The sequence below is a fragment of the Rhinolophus sinicus genome, linkage group LG03 (genome assembly GCF_036562045.2).
Source record: "Rhinolophus sinicus isolate RSC01 linkage group LG03, ASM3656204v1, whole genome shotgun sequence".
NCBI classification, from domain to species: domain Eukaryota; kingdom Metazoa; phylum Chordata; class Mammalia; order Chiroptera; family Rhinolophidae; genus Rhinolophus; species Rhinolophus sinicus.
This window is the reverse complement of record NC_133753.1, coordinates 164809576-164827673: the sequence shown is the minus strand read 5'-3', so window position 1 is coordinate 164827673 and position 18098 is coordinate 164809576. Positions and strand designations below refer to the sequence as shown.

At 38.6% G+C, this 18098-nt stretch overlaps 1 protein-coding gene across 2 annotated transcripts in view; it reads right to left on the bottom strand.

Moving 5' to 3' along the window:
• Positions 1-13708: 13708 nt before the first annotated feature.
• ANKRD55 (ankyrin repeat domain 55) overlaps positions 13709-18098 on the bottom strand; it is a 92307-nt gene continuing 87917 nt past the window's right edge. For both annotated transcript variants that reach the window (XM_019742963.2, XM_074328934.1), the window contains exons 11-12: positions 17527-17619; positions 13709-15397 (exon numbers count right to left, since the gene is read on the bottom strand). In XM_019742963.2, coding sequence (XP_019598522.2) covers positions 15276-15397; positions 17527-17619 — 215 coding nt within the window. In that variant the 3' untranslated portion in view covers positions 13709-15275. The remainder of the gene's footprint in view (positions 15398-17526; positions 17620-18098) is intronic.

Below are 18098 nucleotides of genomic sequence, written 5' to 3'. Positions count from 1 at the left end.
TATCATTAGGGGATTTTGTGGTTGTGAGACTCTCAGAGAGTGCACTTACACAAATCTAGGTGGTCCTACTATACACCTAGGCTGTATGGTACAGCCTTTTGTTCTTAGGATACAAACCTGCACAGCGTGTTACTGCACTGAATACTGTGGCAAATGTAACACAATGATAAGTTTTTATGATCTAAACATAGAAAGGGTATAGTAGAAATACAGTAGGAAAGACAGAAATGATACACCTGTATAGGGCACTTACCATGAATGGAGTTTGCAGAACTGAAAGTTGCTCTGAGTTAGTCAGTGAGTAAGTGGTGAGTGAATGTGAAGGCCTTGGACGGTACTGTCCACTATTATAGACGATAAACACTGTCCCACAAGCCCGCCCCCTGCTTCCTTCTGACAGGGTCAGAAATAGAATATCAGAGCCGTCAATGCTGCTCCATGAACAGGGATGTGGGCTGGACTGTTGGAAATATTGAAGAGAAACTGGATGGGTAAGATGTAGATCCCCATAACAGTGACTGTCAGGAGGAAGTGAAAGGGGGCCTGAGAATCAGTGAGACATCAAGGTAAAGAGATAAAGGAACACAGGGGGTTGTCATGGCAATATGGTTTTGGCTATTACACATTACAGCACTGGTCAGATTAAGGAACTTTGTAGTCGTTAAAAAAAAGGTGTTTGACATAGAGAGGGACTCAATATTTTGACTTTGGGAATTTGTTTTTAGTTCCATTGACATAAAGGACTCTCTCTGGCATTGAATTGATAGAAGAAATAAAACTTACCTAATCTTTACATCTTTACAACCTGAAAATATTTCCAAAGTACAGGGACAGGCTGGCTCCACACCACCACAGAAAACCTTCACTAAAGTGGTAGTGGCTCTTAATACTTGTTAAGGTAACTGTTGTGGACATGTGTCCTTGTACAGGATCTTAGGTCCTCAACAAAGAATTTACAGCAGTTCACTCTGAAGATCGCCTAGCTGGATCTGGGAGGGCTGTAGTGCCCTCTGAATATTTAGTGCTGGGGGGACAGGTTCCTCTGTACTGAAACAAGTCAGTGGCTGACAGATTGCAATACAATCTGTGCACTCAAAGCTGAGGTGCTGTGAGTGAGAGGGAATCTACTGCCAAACCCCACAGACACTGGTCCCACCGAAGAAAAAAATTTTCTCCTGAACCACATAAGGCTTCTATTTCCTATAGGAAATTCAGCTCCATTACAGTCTTACGGGACCACTCTGATATATGTGGTCCACCATTGACCAAACTGTCATTATGTAGCACATGACTGCATTCCCTTTCTCAGTGAATGACACCATCATCCTTCTGGTTGTCCGAGTCAGAATCCTGATGTCATCCTTGGCTCCTCCTATGCCACATGTCCCATGTCCAGTCAGTCACCATGCCCCATCAATTTTACCTCTAATATTTCAAATCCATTTATTTGTTTCTATCCCCATTGCCCCTATGCTAGTTGGAGTTACTGCATCTCTTACCTGGTTAATGCAACAGTTCCTTAACTCCATTTTTGTCCCCTTTCTTCCATTCTTCACATTGCAGCCAGTGCTCTTTCCACACATTCACATCAGAGCATGCAACCCCCTTTCCTCACTTTATACCCCTTTAATTGTGCTCTGTCACCCTTAGGACAAAGTCCAGATTTCTCCACATGACCTTCAAGGACCTTCATCTTGTGCTCTTTGCTCACCTTTCTGGTCTCTTTTCTCACCGTTGGTACCTCTACCCCATCATACTGAACAGTTTGCAGTATCCTAAACACGCTTTCTCATCTCCTAGCTTTCGTCTGTGAAGTTCCTGGGACTCTTCCTCTCTCCTCTTCCTGGATAACTCAAGTTCATTTCTTAGATCCCAGGTTTGAGATATGACTCCCTCGTTGAAGCATTTTCGGATTTTTAGGTGCTCCCAGAGCCCATAGAGTAGTACTTCCACCAGAAGTCTTACCACCCTCTATTTTCAGTTTCCATCTCCTTGTTTCCCTAACACTGATAAACACCTTGTGGACAGGACCATGTTGGGGTGACTGTACCATTCCCAACACCTTGCACAGTGCCAGCACAAACAGTTTTTGAATAAATGACTTTGACTCCAGCTAATGCTTGTGGGCAAGAGTGGTTCAGTGACATGGCCTGTCCTGAGAACACTAAAATTATTGTCCTCATGCTCCTTTCATCATCAAGAATAATACTCTTTGAGCACTTACTGTGTGTCATGCTATTTTCCAGGGGTAGGGAAAGAAGCCAAACCACTTCCTTATTTCATCCACTTAAATGATATTTAAATAAAGTCACTTTCATTTTTATTTTAGTAGTGATTTAAACTGAGATCATTCTTGTAGAGATTGGTGTATAAACAGCCCCAAGGACGAATCATTGGCTTTAAGCAACACTGACCACAGGCTGACAGACTTCCTGGTTATCCATGATGTATTTTGACCACATGCATGTAGCCATTCGTTAGATGCCTGGAAATGTTCTTGCCAAATTATCATCGCTTAAAAATGTACTTGTTTAGGGAATAGTTGTAAACCTATTGAGCTGGACCACATGTTTCCCATCTGTCATAATTAAGTGAATAATAAACTAATAAGCTATCTTTTGGTTCGCTTGTAGGGATGCAATTGCTAATATGTACTTGGAAAAAGGAGGTCATTGTGAGGCACGATGAGGTCATTATTGATGAGTTAGTAGCATTTTTGATGGCTTTCTGGAACAAATAGATGTTTACATGCCTGAGATTTTGAGCATATCTGACAGTTTGTAAATAATTATGTATCTTACATATCTGACTTGTGTAGTTGCCATCTCAAGTCGTTGTCCACATTTGTCATAGATCAATTTGTAAAGACCTAACAGGAATAGCCAGGCATCCCTGGATTAAGTTGTTCCATTTCATTTTCATAGAGACCATATTGTACCATTTAATGTTTCCTCAAACCACCATTCAGACTGGGGAGAAAAGGTGTTGTGCTAGTCCATTCACACTCCTATAACAAGTGCCATCCAGTGGATGGCTTATAACAGCAGAAATTTATTTCTCATAGTTCTGAAGGCTGGGAAGTTCAAGATCAAAGTGCTGGCCGTTTTGGTGCCTGGCGAGGGCCTGCTTTCTGGACCACAGATAGCTGTGTTCTCCCTTTGTCCTCACATGGTAGATGGAGCAAGGGAGCTCTCTAGAGTTTCTTTTAGAAGGCCACAAATCCCATTCATGAAGGCTCCACCCCTAAGACCTAATCAAATGTGACAGTATTAGTAGGGGGGACCTTTGGGAGGCGACTAGTGATTAGGTGAGGAGAGTGAAACCCTCATCAATAGGACTACTGCTCTTACACGAAATCCCACAGAACTGCCTAGCTCCTTCCACCATGTGAGCACACAGTGAGAGGTCTGCCGTCTGCAATCCAATAGAGAGCCCTCACCCAACCCTGCTGGCACCCTGATCTCAGACTTCTAGACGCCAGAACTGTAGGAAATAAATTTCTGTTTTTTATGAGTTACTTAGTCTGTGGTATTTTGTTATAGCAACCCAAATGGACTAAGATAAATGGATCTTGCCCAAGAGAACTTCCTAGAGTAGAGAAGGGATCCCAGTGAAAGGTGGGCAGCCAGAATCTCAGGGCTGGTGGGGAGACATAAGCTGCCGGCCAGAGGAGAGTTGTTCCTAGCAAGGGACATAGAGAGTGAGATAAACTTTAAGAAGTCCCATTTGAGAAAGAGGAAGCTATACCACAGCTAGCACCAGAAGGCAGAGTCCTGAGCACAATTCTATCAGCTTTGAAAGACTGCATCTTTGCTCCCTCCTCCCCTCTCGCCATGGGTCTGACCTTGAGGGGTCTAAAACATTTGCTAGGGAGTTGGAGAAAGGTGGATAAAGGAGGAGAAAAGCCACCGACACCCAGTTCTCCACTGCAGGCTTCTAAGTCTGAAGCCAGACTGAGCTGGAAGTTTAGATGACAATCAGGTTGAAGTTTTGATATTAAACTGCTCTGAACTTTTAAAATGACAGTCTGTACTTGGGCTGGAAAAGTTCTGGGACCTGCCTCAGTTTATCTAGTGCCTGGAAAAATGGTCTGTTTACTATGGGAGAGGTAGACAAAATTAAAATTGTTTCCATGTTCACATTCTGCTGAGACTTACTTCTTCAAAAAATGGATCACATATACATTTTGGAGTGTTTCATACAAATTATTCATCTTGATATTTTATGGCTTCTTTTTATGTGTATGTACATATCATATATTGCATATATATATATATATATATATATATATATATATATATATATATATATATAATCATGGACATTTACAGTTGGAAGGAGATTTAAAGATGTTCTAATCCAACATACTCATTTCACAGGAAAATTAAGTTTCATTAAGATCTCTTCCAATTCTGAAGTTCTATGATTTTACGGTATTGACAGGTACTTATAAAGGATATTTAAATAAATCACTTTTCTCTTATGAGTATGAATTAGACTATCTTAAAACCAAGTGAAGTAACCTCTGGTGTTGGGAAGGCACTCAGGAAACTAGTTGGCTCATTCCTTCTGTAGGACACAAAGATGATAGCTTTTTAAAAAAAATTAGACTGGGTATCACCAGCCTAAATAACTGTAGAACTTGACCAAGAGCCAAACCTTTGTACAGAGAGTCCAAATATTGCCCTTGTTTTAGACAGAATCATTTCTATTCACCTTCAGAGAATGTTTGGGTCTTATCCTGTCCAGAGATTTAGGCTTGCAGGCTTCCAAGATGTCAGTCTTTCCACAGAACCTTGGCTCTACATCCCTGAGCTTTTCTCCCCACCCCAATGACAGAGGCAAATCCAAAAGGATCTTTCAAAAACTTTTAGACAGGAAAACAGAGGAGCAGACAATAACCACATTCCATTCATCTCCTCATTTCCTTCTGAGTTCTCCATTTAAATTACCAAATTGCCTCTCCCTGCCCTCTCATGAACCACTCATCATGTATATTATGGGAGGTGGGAAGAGAGGGATATCTTCTTTTGCAGCTTGGCAAGCATTCCATGGTTGATAGAGCACCCAAGATCTCAATCTCATTCCCCTTCTCTTCTTAGGCCTTCTGTGGTCTAGAGGTAGCAGCAGTGATTGAGTGGTTAAATATCAGAGTAAAGAGCCAATTGTCTGGAACTGTGAGTGTATCAGGGCCTTGGATACTCAGATAAACAGAGAGAAGTGAGGGATGTGTGCAACTTTCCCAGAGAAATTCCTTGGGTGATATGCCTGGATAGAACCTAGGAGTCCAGAGTCTCAATGACCTGGGAGACTAAAGGAGAAGGAGGCCTGAACACAAAGATCTCTGTGTCAGCCTCAGGGACCCCACAGCACAGTTTCAGTTGACCCTATTAGGAGACACAACTTGCACCAGCTCTGGGCTAACAACCCTCCTTGGCCTCCAAGAGTGTACAGTTCCCCTTGGCCCAGGTTGCTGGTCAGCAGGAATTCTGAAGAAGTGTTAGTAGCTCTACAGTAAAGCCAATAACCACTTTGTTGTTTTGCAGAGATTCTCTGATATATACATGCAGACCACAAGCAGCTTTCCCAGAAAAAAAGAAGAGATCTTAACAGCAAAAATCTACCACTGTAATAAACAACTCCTAAATCTCAGTGACGTAACACTAGAAAGGTTATTTCCTGAAAGTATTAAAGACCAATTGGGTCTTTGGTAATTGGACTCCGACTACTTCCATCTAGCAGTTCCATTATCTTCTACGGCCTCAGAGTTCTCTTCTGGGTCCTGTGCATCTCACTCCTGATGAGAGAATAGAGAGAGCGTGAATGACCCTCTGAAAAATTTTAGGAGGTCGGTCACATGACACTTCCATTCAGAATCAGCCCATGCCTCACCCCACTGGGAGGGGCTGGGAAATGTAGTTTTACCACAGGAGACCAGTACTTGTGAGTGCAGCAGGTTGATGGCTTTGGGGGGAAGCAGTGTATGCAGAGACTTGTTAGGGAAAACCACAGGCCCAAAATGGTGTCACTTGGGCTAAAGCCCATGATATTGTTGATGTAAGAAATGTCTGGACCTGTAGAAAATTTTTATGAGTTTATTTGAGCCAAAATGACAACTGCCATGAAACAAAATCTCAACGGATTGAGAAAATGCTCCAGAGAATGGCAGTTTTGCAACTTATTTTTATACATTAGAATCATAGGAGACGTAACGAGGGTTACACGAACTACATTGCTGGTAGATTAAGGGGGGGGCACAGGAGAAAGCATAGTGGGGATATCTCTGGGATTTGCTAAAAAGTGAAACAGAGAGATACATACTTCTTTTATATTGGTGAGTAGCAATATGATAGTTAATAATTAACATCTGCAGCACATAGAGATGGTATTGGGGAACAAGATAACAATGAGGGGTTCCATGGTCTTGTGCTCTGGGGCAGTGAGTGTACCCACAGGGGTCTGAAAAGGAGATGATGCTGACATTTCAAAGGTATGTTATCTTAGATGTAAAAAGACGTTATCTAGATGTAGACAGGCTCACATTAGGTAAAGACTGACCTTTGTCAAGGAAGATAACAGGCCTAGGATGAGGTTACTGCTGTGACCTGCTTTTAGTTAGGAATTTTTACATTCAGACCATCCTATGTGGTTACTTGTGGTCTCTGAGTTTGTAAGTTCTGCCATGTAGGCCTCCCCTGAGCCTGTCAGGTTTAGTATGTGGCCACAATACCAAAACTAGATTTAATTCCTAATTGCTGTTTCAACTTCTCTCAGAATCATAATCTTAGTCAACCAGTCTGGTTAACACCAATGAGGTAATCTGTCATATGTGCTCTTTCTATCCCCACTCCCTAGAAAGAGACAATCTGCATGATAAAAACCCTTCCCTCTTCCACCCCACAAAAGATGTCCTAGCCCCAAAATAATCCTTTCTTTTCTTTTGTTAATAGCTCCCCGGCCCCACCCTTCTTCCTATAAAAACCTTCCATTTTATACAAGCCCTGGGACTGCCCTTCTGGTTGCTGGATGGGAGGCTGCCCGACTGATGAATCAATCGCTTAATTAAGCCAATTAGAATTAGATAATTCAAACTTACTCGGTTGAATTTTGTTTTTTCACAGATTACAAGCATAGGTTCTAGATACAGACTGTCTGGGCTGGGATCCTGGTCCTGCCAATAGTAGCTGTGTGACCTTTTTCCTTATAAAACAGGCATAACAATGGTACTTACCTTGTAGGATTGTTGTGAGGGTTAAACAAGATGACGCCTATAAGTTTTGAACGTAGAACAGTGGCCGCATGCAGTAAACACCTGAGGAACATTAACTGTTTATAATGGTTGGGAAGCACTTAGCCCAGGTCAGCAGAGGACGAAGGAAAACATTAGCTGCTATTGTTTCTCCTTCCTCTTATTTATGACTTCAACTAAAAACGTTATTGTCTACTGTTTGAGGTCCTCCACTGACTTCCATCTGCTTCTTCTCTTTCCTGTTGTCTTCGTGGCTGTCATTTTGGATGGCTGTTTCTGTTCTTGATTTTTAATTCCCCATCACGCACGCTCAGCCTGTAAAAGTCTCCTTTGTGTATGCCCCACCCTGTGGCCTCTGGTTCCCTCCCCACCAACAAATGCCTCTTGAAAAGTTCCTCTTAATGAAACCTTGTCATTATTGCCCATTTTAATGAATCTCTCTAAATTAAGTGGAGTGGTCGACTCTGGTTTTCTCCTTTTTCTGCCTTATATTGTATCAATTCTCAAGGGACATAAAACCCAGAGGAATCAGGGCTATTAGCGGCAGTAACACCAGGAATTGGGATTCAGATTTTATAGTTTCTGGGATACTAATGGTACAAAATCAGAGAAGAAACTCTGAGATAATTAAGTTTTTGTAATTGCATTACCTGTGTAAATGCAATATGAAGAATTTTGCTTGGCCTCCTCTTAATGAGTTTCATGAGAGGAGGCATCTTGTTTTATTCATAACTGTAGTTCCCTCACCTGTACACATAATGGGTGTTTACAACTCTTTTGCTTAAATAATTGATCCTTTCCTGGAGAAGGGAGACTTAGCAGCAGAAGGGAACTGGTAAATAAGAACAAGGGAACATTTATTAAAGACTGTAGTACTTAGTTTTTTCTGATATTCACCACCACTACTTTCTTATGAAATTTTAAATTAAAATACAGTCATTATTAACAAGTATTTTTCTTTGCATCAAAAGGGACACTAGCAATGTTGGAAGGGCTAATGTATTTTATAAAAACATGTGTCTTAGGATTTATATGGCCATTCTTCTTCATCACATTATTCATTTTCTCTTAAAAATTGTAAAGAGGACACATTCACCAGAATCAATTTAATTGAAAAGAGGCAATTACTCACACGTCAGTGAAATATGGAAGTAACAACAACAACAAAAAAATCAGAGCAAAGCATTTCATTCTGTTAAATTCATCCTAATTTTAAAATGGTCTGTAAACTTTCAATTGTTGAAGATAAAGCATACTTGACAAGCATATTTACGTTTTGTTCTAAGCTTCTTTTCTCATAAGAACAAGCATTACAGTGAAAACAGCGAGAGACTGATTATTATTATTACTTTATGCTCAATGTCTGTGTGCACAGTTGGATCTGTGCTGAATGTGGCCAATTCCAGATCATCAGGGAATTGCTTTGGAAGTTGACAGGTCTTCCAGGACTCTTTCCTTTCTTTTCCCTCTTCCAGAGTTCATGAGCACACCCACAGGATGGGTAAGTGGTTAAAAGAAATGGGAACATGGAAATTACCTTGTTTTGCTTCTTGTGAGCAGTTGTGTTAAGTTTTGGGTAGAGAGAGAAAGTAATGGGTAATCCATTAAAACACGGTGCCTCAGGAGTAAATGCCTCTCTACTTTCTGCTGGGGTAATTACCATAAAGGGAAAGAGCTGGAAAGTACTCCTGTCCCTCCACCCTAAGAAATTCTAATTGTGCTGCTGGGTTGGGCTGAGAATGGCCCTGACTGGGCATGGGACTGACAAATGAAAGGATAGGCTTTAACGTTCTCCCTATTCTCTTTCCCAGTTCTCAGAGTGGAAGCAGTTGTCTCTCCTTTCCAAATAGATCTACTGAAGAAATGAGGTCAAATTATCATGAAGTATCATTTTGAGAAAGAAATAGTCAGTGATGTAAACACTTTTGAGACTGGGGCAGCTTTGTCAAAAGTTATGATTTCGTTTTTGCCTAACTGGTAAGGTTACCACTTTATAGATCCAAATTTCTTCGTATTCTGACCTTGTAGCTATATCAGCTACAAAAAGACTGGCTTTGCATTTCAGAATCTTGAAGAGGTGCAATGTTAATACTCTGGATTATCACTTCAATTTTTATTTAGATTTGTTCCTGTCTAGAATCATTTTCTTTTCTTTTCTTTTCTTTTTTTTTCTTTTCTTTTTAGGCTCCGAGACTCTATAACTTAGAATGGAAGAATAATAGTACAGAAACTATTTTGATACTCAATATTTGGTTTTATTAAGAAATAACTTTTTGGCTTCAAATTACAAAAAAATCAAGAACCAAAACAGAGAGTACATAGCTTAAATAATGACTTTGTTTTGTCTAATAAATATAGGAAAATCTTTATCACTTAACTTCATATAAATTTCCTTTATACTATATATGTTCTTTTTCCTATGACACCAGAGTGCAAGCAATCAATAAGTGTTGAAAGAAGGAATGAATAAGTGCATTGCAATCATATGCTGCTGATCCAGAACAAACTAAGACAAGGACAGAGAATAGGTGCCAAAAAAGTAGATCATTTCCAGATCTTGACATTAGAATTGGATGCCTAAGAGTCCTACCTGCCTATCTGAGTCATGACTGAGTTCTTGGGTCACATGATTTAAACTAACAATTCTCAGCAACAGATAGTGACTGGTTATGCAACTAACTAATTCAAACCCATACCGTGTTTCCCTGAAAATAAGACCTAGCTGACAATCAGCTCTAATGAATCTTTTGGAGCAAAAATTAATATAAGATCCTATATTATATTATATTATATTATATTATATTATATTAAATTATATTATATTATAGACCCGGTCTTATAGTAAAATAAGACTGGGACTTATTATTATAGACCCGGTCTTATAGTAAAATAATACCAGGTCCTATATTAATTTTTGCTCCAAAAGATGCATTAGAGCCGATTGTCCAGCTAGGTCTTATTTTTGGGGAAACACAGTACGTATCTATTTCTGCACAAAAGATCTATACTTTGCCCAGTAGATCTATTGTAAATTGAATGTGGCTTGCAAATATAAGTAGAACACTTGTTTAACCCTTTGGTTCTGGGAGAGCTGGCCTAAGGAAAGGCACTACCACATCAATTTCCTGACCCCTTACCATGGGTTGGTGTTTATTTCTTAGCTCTGAGGGAAGTTAAGGGGGAACACATGCATTTTTCTGAGTGTTACAGGGCATAGGGGTAGTAACAAGATCAGGCATGAAGTCACAGAGAGTGCTGCCTACATTAAGACCAGGCTACCTACCTTAGCCAGCAGCTAATAGGTTCCCAAGGTTACAGGGAGAAACAATGTTCATCCACGAATACTCACTGAAATGTAACTTGGTTAATGATGAACTCTGAGGGGAAATCCTATTCTGGGTTAGTGGGGAGTCATGCATGTATATATTGTATAGGTTTCATTACTCTTGGATTAAATTATTCCAAGAAATGCTGTAATTTAATACAGTAAAATATGGGCGTATTATGATTACTCTTCAGGCAGTCTTGAGTCCTGTTCTCTAGCATCAATGTTATCAAAGGGATAGCTTTCACAAATATTTAATTTATAGTGCTCTTAATTCTGTATGATTAAAAAAAAAAAAGTCATATCCAGTGGTATGAGGGTAAACCAGATCTCAAAAGAAAGCCCTGATTTGCAGTGTTTGCCAATTTTCATAATGTAAATATTTACACCATGGCCATTTTCAAGCTACAAATGTTTGAACAACCAGTTCACAAAATTTCTGAATATTGTATTTAACAGTCAACTCTTGCAAGATGGTAAGAGCTGGCTCCAGCACATCTATGGAATCAAAATCTTATTCACTTCATTAGCTTTTACTAGAATAACACAAAGGGTTTTATGGAAGTTTGGATCTTCTTTCTGTGCTGATAACATGTGGCAAAGAGGAGGTGGTGTTTTGAAGGAGACATGCTCGCTCAACTCCCCACTATGGAGATTTAATGGGCTAGCTCTCAGGGACTGGAGAATTAAGAGAAGGGAGATTTCTTCAACCTTTTCAATTTATTTTAAATTTGTATTTCTATTTTTTTTCTCTCTTAAAATCACTTGTTCACAGAACACTGGGATAGGTATCTTAGACTGAGCTACTTAGACACATGGGAACGGTGTCTTTGTTTTTCGCTTTTCTCAAATTCAAATGCTCGCTTCACTTTGTCATACAGACCTGAGAAAACCTGAGTAGCCAGCCTCCTTTTAGCTGTAAACTGGCAGTCATTCTTCTGCTTTCAGGTTTCCTAGTTTGTGGACCACGAGCAATTGCAAGGTAATTTACCATTCACCATTAATAAAATTTTTACTAGGGATGTAATAATTAACAAGTCCTTTCCTGTTTCTCACGTATCAATGTGAAAACTACCTCTGTCCTTCTGGTGACAACTGTGCTCGTATAACATACGGAATAGAAACTCTGCAGCTTTTGATACAATTTATTCATTGAAGTCCCACATTTGGCCTCTGGGGATGTCTTGGAACTCATTTTGCTGCCTCCAAAGACCAAAGTTGGACTAAAACAGAGGTCAGAATGGGAAGGCATTTGCTTTGAAAAACAATAGTTTTGATAGAAACATATAGTTTGTTGACAGTGTTCACCAACCATATTAACATTTCTATGTCAATGTCTAGGAAATATGTGGTTCTGACAGAATTTCCTGATTTTAAAACATCATTCCCCCCAGACAAAAAAAAAAAGCAGTAAGAGAGCCTAGCTACTATATGTGAGAGCTGCTATCATGTTCCTTGATTAATTTAATTTTGGGCTTGAGTGTTATATTTCATGCTACGGCCAAATAAGGTAGTATATTCCATCTTGATTACCTCATTTAAGCCTATGGTCGATTCTAGAGAGCTGTTTTCTAAAGACCACCTTTAAAATGCCAGGATGCACTTGCTTAGAAACAATGATCAGTGCATTTCAAAGAGTAGGGGCCAAGGCAAAATCGATGTAACCATCGATTTGTCTTTCTGGGAGGTACTATATTTCTAATCAGCTACTTGGAGGGGTTTTCTAAAATCACATTATGTATCAATCTGTGCTCTAATAGAATTGGAAGGGATAATATGCTAGAGTCACAGAAATCTATTTATATTGGCTTACTCCTAGGAAGAGAAGAGCACTGGAGTTCAGTGTTTATTGGAAGAAATAATACCTGTGTTGAACTGGGTGATTATTGAAGGGAACTAAGGAAAATGGTGGCGGGAGCCCTAACTTCGAACAACTCTAACTGGTTTAGCACAGCTTACTGGGTTGGTGGGCTCTTTCCACAAATATTAACAGTAGTTCCACTTTGCCTGTATAGTGTATAGGCTGAATAAATAAAGTGAAAAAAGAGGTGTTGCCACAGATATACCACACTTATGAAATTTCTGGAACAGGAAAATGATGATTTGGGAATTATGTATGTGGACTATGGGACTAGAGAGACTTCACTGCTAAGCCTTGCTCTGCCATTTGTTAGTTGTGTGACTTTGGGCAAATTACTTAACCTCTCCCTCTGCCTTGGTTTCCTTATCTGTACTTGGGGGATATATGTTGATGTAATGATCCAAATGAAAGTTATGATTTTTATGGGTGTAAATAAAATGCCCTCAGCGATGAAAGGAAATATAAGTGGTAAAACAAGGAAAAATCATTTTAGAAGGAAAAAAAAATTAAGTTGGGCATAAATTGGTGAATACCTAATATCCCATTTGGTAAGATATTGGCTGAGATTGAAGCTATCCCAAACAAGCAATTTTACCTAATGGCAAGAGGATGACTGCTGTATTAAAGAGGTCATAGTAGGTAGTATATTACTTCTTCATAGCTAACGAAAGATTCTTAAATCAACTTGGATGAAAAGGCCCAACTTTAGAAGATTCTATATGTATGTATACTTAAGTTCCAGTATTGGGGGATGGTGGCTTGTTCCATAGCTGTATACAGGTGTTTTCTTTTCTTTTAAATTGCTTTGACTTCTTAGCTATCTACTTGGCGGGGGTCATGCCAGTGTCTTTCAACAAGGAGGTGCACGTTGAGGTGGAAACTACATCAGCCAACTCTGCAACCTGGTGTGGGACATGCATTGTGAATGAGAAAAAAAATGTGTCAGCCAATGAGATTTTGGGATTGTTTATTATCAAAGCAGAGGCTAGCCTATCCTGACTAATCTGAGCAATGTAGAGCCAGGTACTGTGTTTGCCCGAAAATAAGACCTAGCCGGACAATCAGCTCTAATGTGTCTTTTGGAGCAAAAATTAATATAAGACCCAATCTTATTTTAGTATAAGACCAGGTATAATATAATATAATATAATATAATATAATATAATATAATATAATATAATATAATATAATATAATAAATATAATATAATATAATACCAGGTCTTATATTACTTTTTGCTCCAAAAGATGCATTAGAGCTGTTTCTCCGGCTGGGTCTTATTTTCGGACAAACAGGGTATCTAATTGTGGACATGGATTCAGAAGTAGTTAGGTGACACAACTAAATAACCTAAATTATACTTACAAACAATGATTCTTCAAAGATAAAATCAGCACATAAACAAAACAAAACAGAATAGAAAACCTTTCAAAATTTATGTCCTGAAAGCTCTTCTGTTTGCACCAGGATTTGCCCTCCTAACAGCCACCGTCTAGATCTACAGGCTTTCTCTTTCATGATCCCTGATTCAGATAACTGTCATTGTCCACATGAGATTGTGCACCAACAACCTCTTTCATTATCACTTCCTACCTCTCTCTAACTTGCCAACTCCCTACCTCTCTACTTCCTTCTCTTCCTCCTTTCTTGAAAACACACACACACACACACACACACACACACACACACACACACACACACAAAAGATTGAGTGCCTACTATTTACCAGGCCCTGTACAAATTTCTAGAAGTGCAAAGCCAAAGAACTAGATTTGGCCTCAGAGGAGTTTCTATCGAGTTAATGGAACAGTCTGACCTCTCTAAACAAATAATACTAATATAAAATGGTAAGCGTTATACTTCAGATATTTACAGAATAACAGGCAGGCTCAAAAATAACATGGAGTGACTATGATCTTATATGGCTAAGCCTTGAACTTTAAATCAATCCAAATAGTACATAAGTATCTTAGTAAGGAGATATGCAGTTAGCAGTCATAAGTTTTACGACTTTGCTAAGTCCTAAGTTTGGGAATGTCTTGAGTAGGCAGAGACCATTATTTTGAAATGGAAAAAAAAATGATTAAATATGTAGAGTATTTGAAGAATGTGTGAGAAATGCCTATTCTATTCTGATGGGACAGAATGTAGACCTTTCCAACTCACATGATCTTTTCACTATTGGAACAATAAACATACCTGAAAAATGACAATAGGTGGAAATAATCAAATAACAAAGAAGAGACACACTGTTCTCCAATATTCCCCAATTAAAAAAAAAGAAGAAGAAAATACAGAAACGTCAAGTGATTTGGGCTGTAGCCAGGAACTGACAATGGTAGAAAATATTTTGCAGAAGATTGTATGTTTAAAAGCCATAAACTGTGACTGACTAAGGAAGTTACTACTTTAATTTTAATTTCTTTGTCGGTCCAAAGTAGAACATTGTGGAATGTGCTTTTGTGGTTTTTATTCAGCAAAGCATACTTTAAAACTAAAATATAAAATCATTCAGAAAAGAAAACAATCAGCACACATGCCACAAAGCAAACCAAACATAGCTAAGTTTCCCTGCTGATAACATATTTTGACTTTTTATTTTGGCATATAGAGATCATAGAAACTCACAGACTTATAACATATGCACAATCAAAGATTCTACGTGCTCATTTGGGAAATGTCTTTATTTGGAATAAAGAATTTTGAGTTATAAAACTATGAATGGCTTATAGAATGCAATTTACTAAATTAGTCTCTGTTCTTATAAACTAGAGTAATGTCATCCTTTGACAGTTGAAAATATATATAATCTATATTTTTACAGTGAGTTTGACTCATAGTTAATTTTCATCATTGGTGGGATTGGCAGAGTTTTCACTCTCTTCAGCTGGTATGCTGTGTCCTCGTTGGCTTGGAATAGCAGGAAGCACTCGGTTTGTTCGTAGAGGTTCTCCAGATAGGACTGGGGTGAAAGATAGAATGAGAAACTTTCAAGATTTATTTCTCTCAAAACCTCATCAGGAATGGTGGTAGGAGAACTGTTATTTCTTAAGGAGTGAGGGCATTTCTAAGAAGCTTGTCTTGGTGAAAGCTCGACTGCAGGAAAAAGCTATGTGTGTACCATTTGGCTTATGACATGTAGTCAGGGATGTCAGTTATGCACAAATACAAGTCAGGGCCAAGTTTGATCAAAACATGATCGAGCTGTGCGTGCCTGGCAGAGCTCTCTCTTCCTTGGGTGGAGTAGCTGTTGATGGCCAAGTCAGCACAAGGCTCTAATCAGACATTTGTACTGTGCTTTTATGCAAACCTCAAAAGGTTCTCAGGTTTCTTTTAGAAAAAGCACTGTGTACATTTCCATTTCTTTTCCACAGAGCTATGGTTGAACAAAGATCTTTATCTTCCTTTCTCTCCTTAAATTTGATTGTAAGAAGCAAAGCTTCTGGGCTCTGCCAAAGAATTTCCCCTCTGTTTGGCTTCTCTGAGTCCCACCAGGATTTAAGGCTGAACGACTCTTTCCTGAATTAGATGTCTTTGTTTAGACATCTTAGACTACGTTTTGCTTAAAGACAAAGTCAGCCTTGAGTTTCATTCAGTGATTGAACTCACACCACCCAAAATCTCATATGACACAAATCAGTAAGGGCAGAAGAACTGATCTGCTAAGGAAGAGACCTTGGTTTCTGATGCTGACTCTCATTTTCCTTTTCTGCAAAAAGATAGGATTGTACTAAGACCCCATTCGTTCATTGTTTTTATCTAGAGTTCTAGAACTTTTGATTGGCCCCCTCCAAACTGTTGCCTGGGGAAGAAAAGACATATTGGATATTTATTCTGTGCAAACTGTTGCTAAGTGTTTTATATACGTTATCTCATTTAATCCTCCCAACAATATTATCAGGTTGGTACTGTGTTTCCCTGAAAATAACACCAGGTCTTATGTTAATTTTTGCTCCAAAAGATGCATTAGGGCTTATGTTCAGGGGATGTCATCCTGAAAAATTATGCTAGGACTTATTTTCCAGTTAGGTCTTATTTTCAGGGAAACATGGCACTACTGTTAGAGGCTAAGTGAGGAAACTAAAGTATAGAAAAATTAAGGAACTTGTCTGAAATAGTGAGGGCAGCTCCTAAATCATTTAACCTCTGCAATTAAGAAGATGTGTGTGTGTGTGTGTGTGTGTGTGTGTGTGTGTGTGCGAGCGCACGCTCACATGTGCATATGTGCCTGTGCACCTGTTATAACCAGGTGGGTAGGCTAGGATAGGAAGAAAAGGAAGGAAGAACATTAGAATCCAGGAATTGTTGCTTGTTTCCTGGGGCAGCTGGCACAATATTCTGTAGTTTTGCTCCTGGATCTGCTATTTACTACCTAAGTAATGTTGAGCAAGTCATGTAACCTCTCCGAAGTCAATTTTCTCATCTACACAATGGGAACCTACCTCAGAGTACAGATATGAAAATATACAAACTCAGAATTTCTGGGTGTAGCCGGGAATCTACTTTGTAACAAGCACGACAGGCAATACTTTGAAAGACTCAAACTCGAAGACCACTGGCCAAATAGACTATATTAATATTTTATATTGTGAAAAATTTTTGTATAAATTATTACAAAAGAAATCAATAATGCCAAACATAACACTGATGGACAGTATTACCTGATTATTTCTTTCTGCTTAGGAACGCATAGCCTGTGAATACAAACGTGACGACATTTCTGTCTGTCCTACATAGTAAGGAAGGCAATGTCAAGAGACCAGTCTTAAGAATTTTTAAAGCACCTTCTTAAACACATTAAATAGCACATAGCAAAATAAACTCTGTTATAGTTTTTATAATCCAAGCACAAAAATTCCTCAAGGGAAGGAGGTTGTTTTTGTTCATTTGGTTTTTTTTTTTTTTTTTTTAAACAAGCATTACCAAGTTGGATGACTCTTTAAAGACTGGCTCTATTCTATTTTCCTGTAATTTACAAGTTTTGATACCTGATGTTCACTTGAAAAATGAAAGTAAGCTGAAATAACATTTAGTTGTGTCTAGACATGTTAATACAATGAAAGGAAGCTGAGGCAGATTGATAATACTCACATTTTTGGTGTGGTAGAGGAGCTAGGTTGTTCCGGATGAACGGAAGTTCCCTGATTTTGGGTCTGTGTGGGGAGAGATGCTGAAAATTTTGCCCTGGGGACAAACATATTTGCATCAATCATTTAAGACTCAACCAAGTGCTAATTATATAATCCAATGGATAAAGGAATCATAAAAGTTGTTAGAGATCACTAAATTTAAAAAACAACAACAAGATAATAATAGCTACACTTTGAGTTTCTATTATATGCCAGTCACTGTTGAAATGAAAGGAGAAGGTATCAAAAACCATTTCTTGAATGAACTAGTTTAAATAAAATTTTATAAACAAGCACAGTTGGCCACCCACTCTATAACACTTAAACATTTGAAAAATAAAATAAAGCATAAAGTATCACTTATTCATCAGTTCTTTGATAAATGAGTGGGTGATGAGTAAGATACTCTTTTAGAGATGTGTTTCTCAATCCTGTCTGTATATAGGAATTATCTGAGGAGTTATAAATAAATACATACATACATACATACATACATACATACATACATACATACATAAATACTGCTGCCCTAAC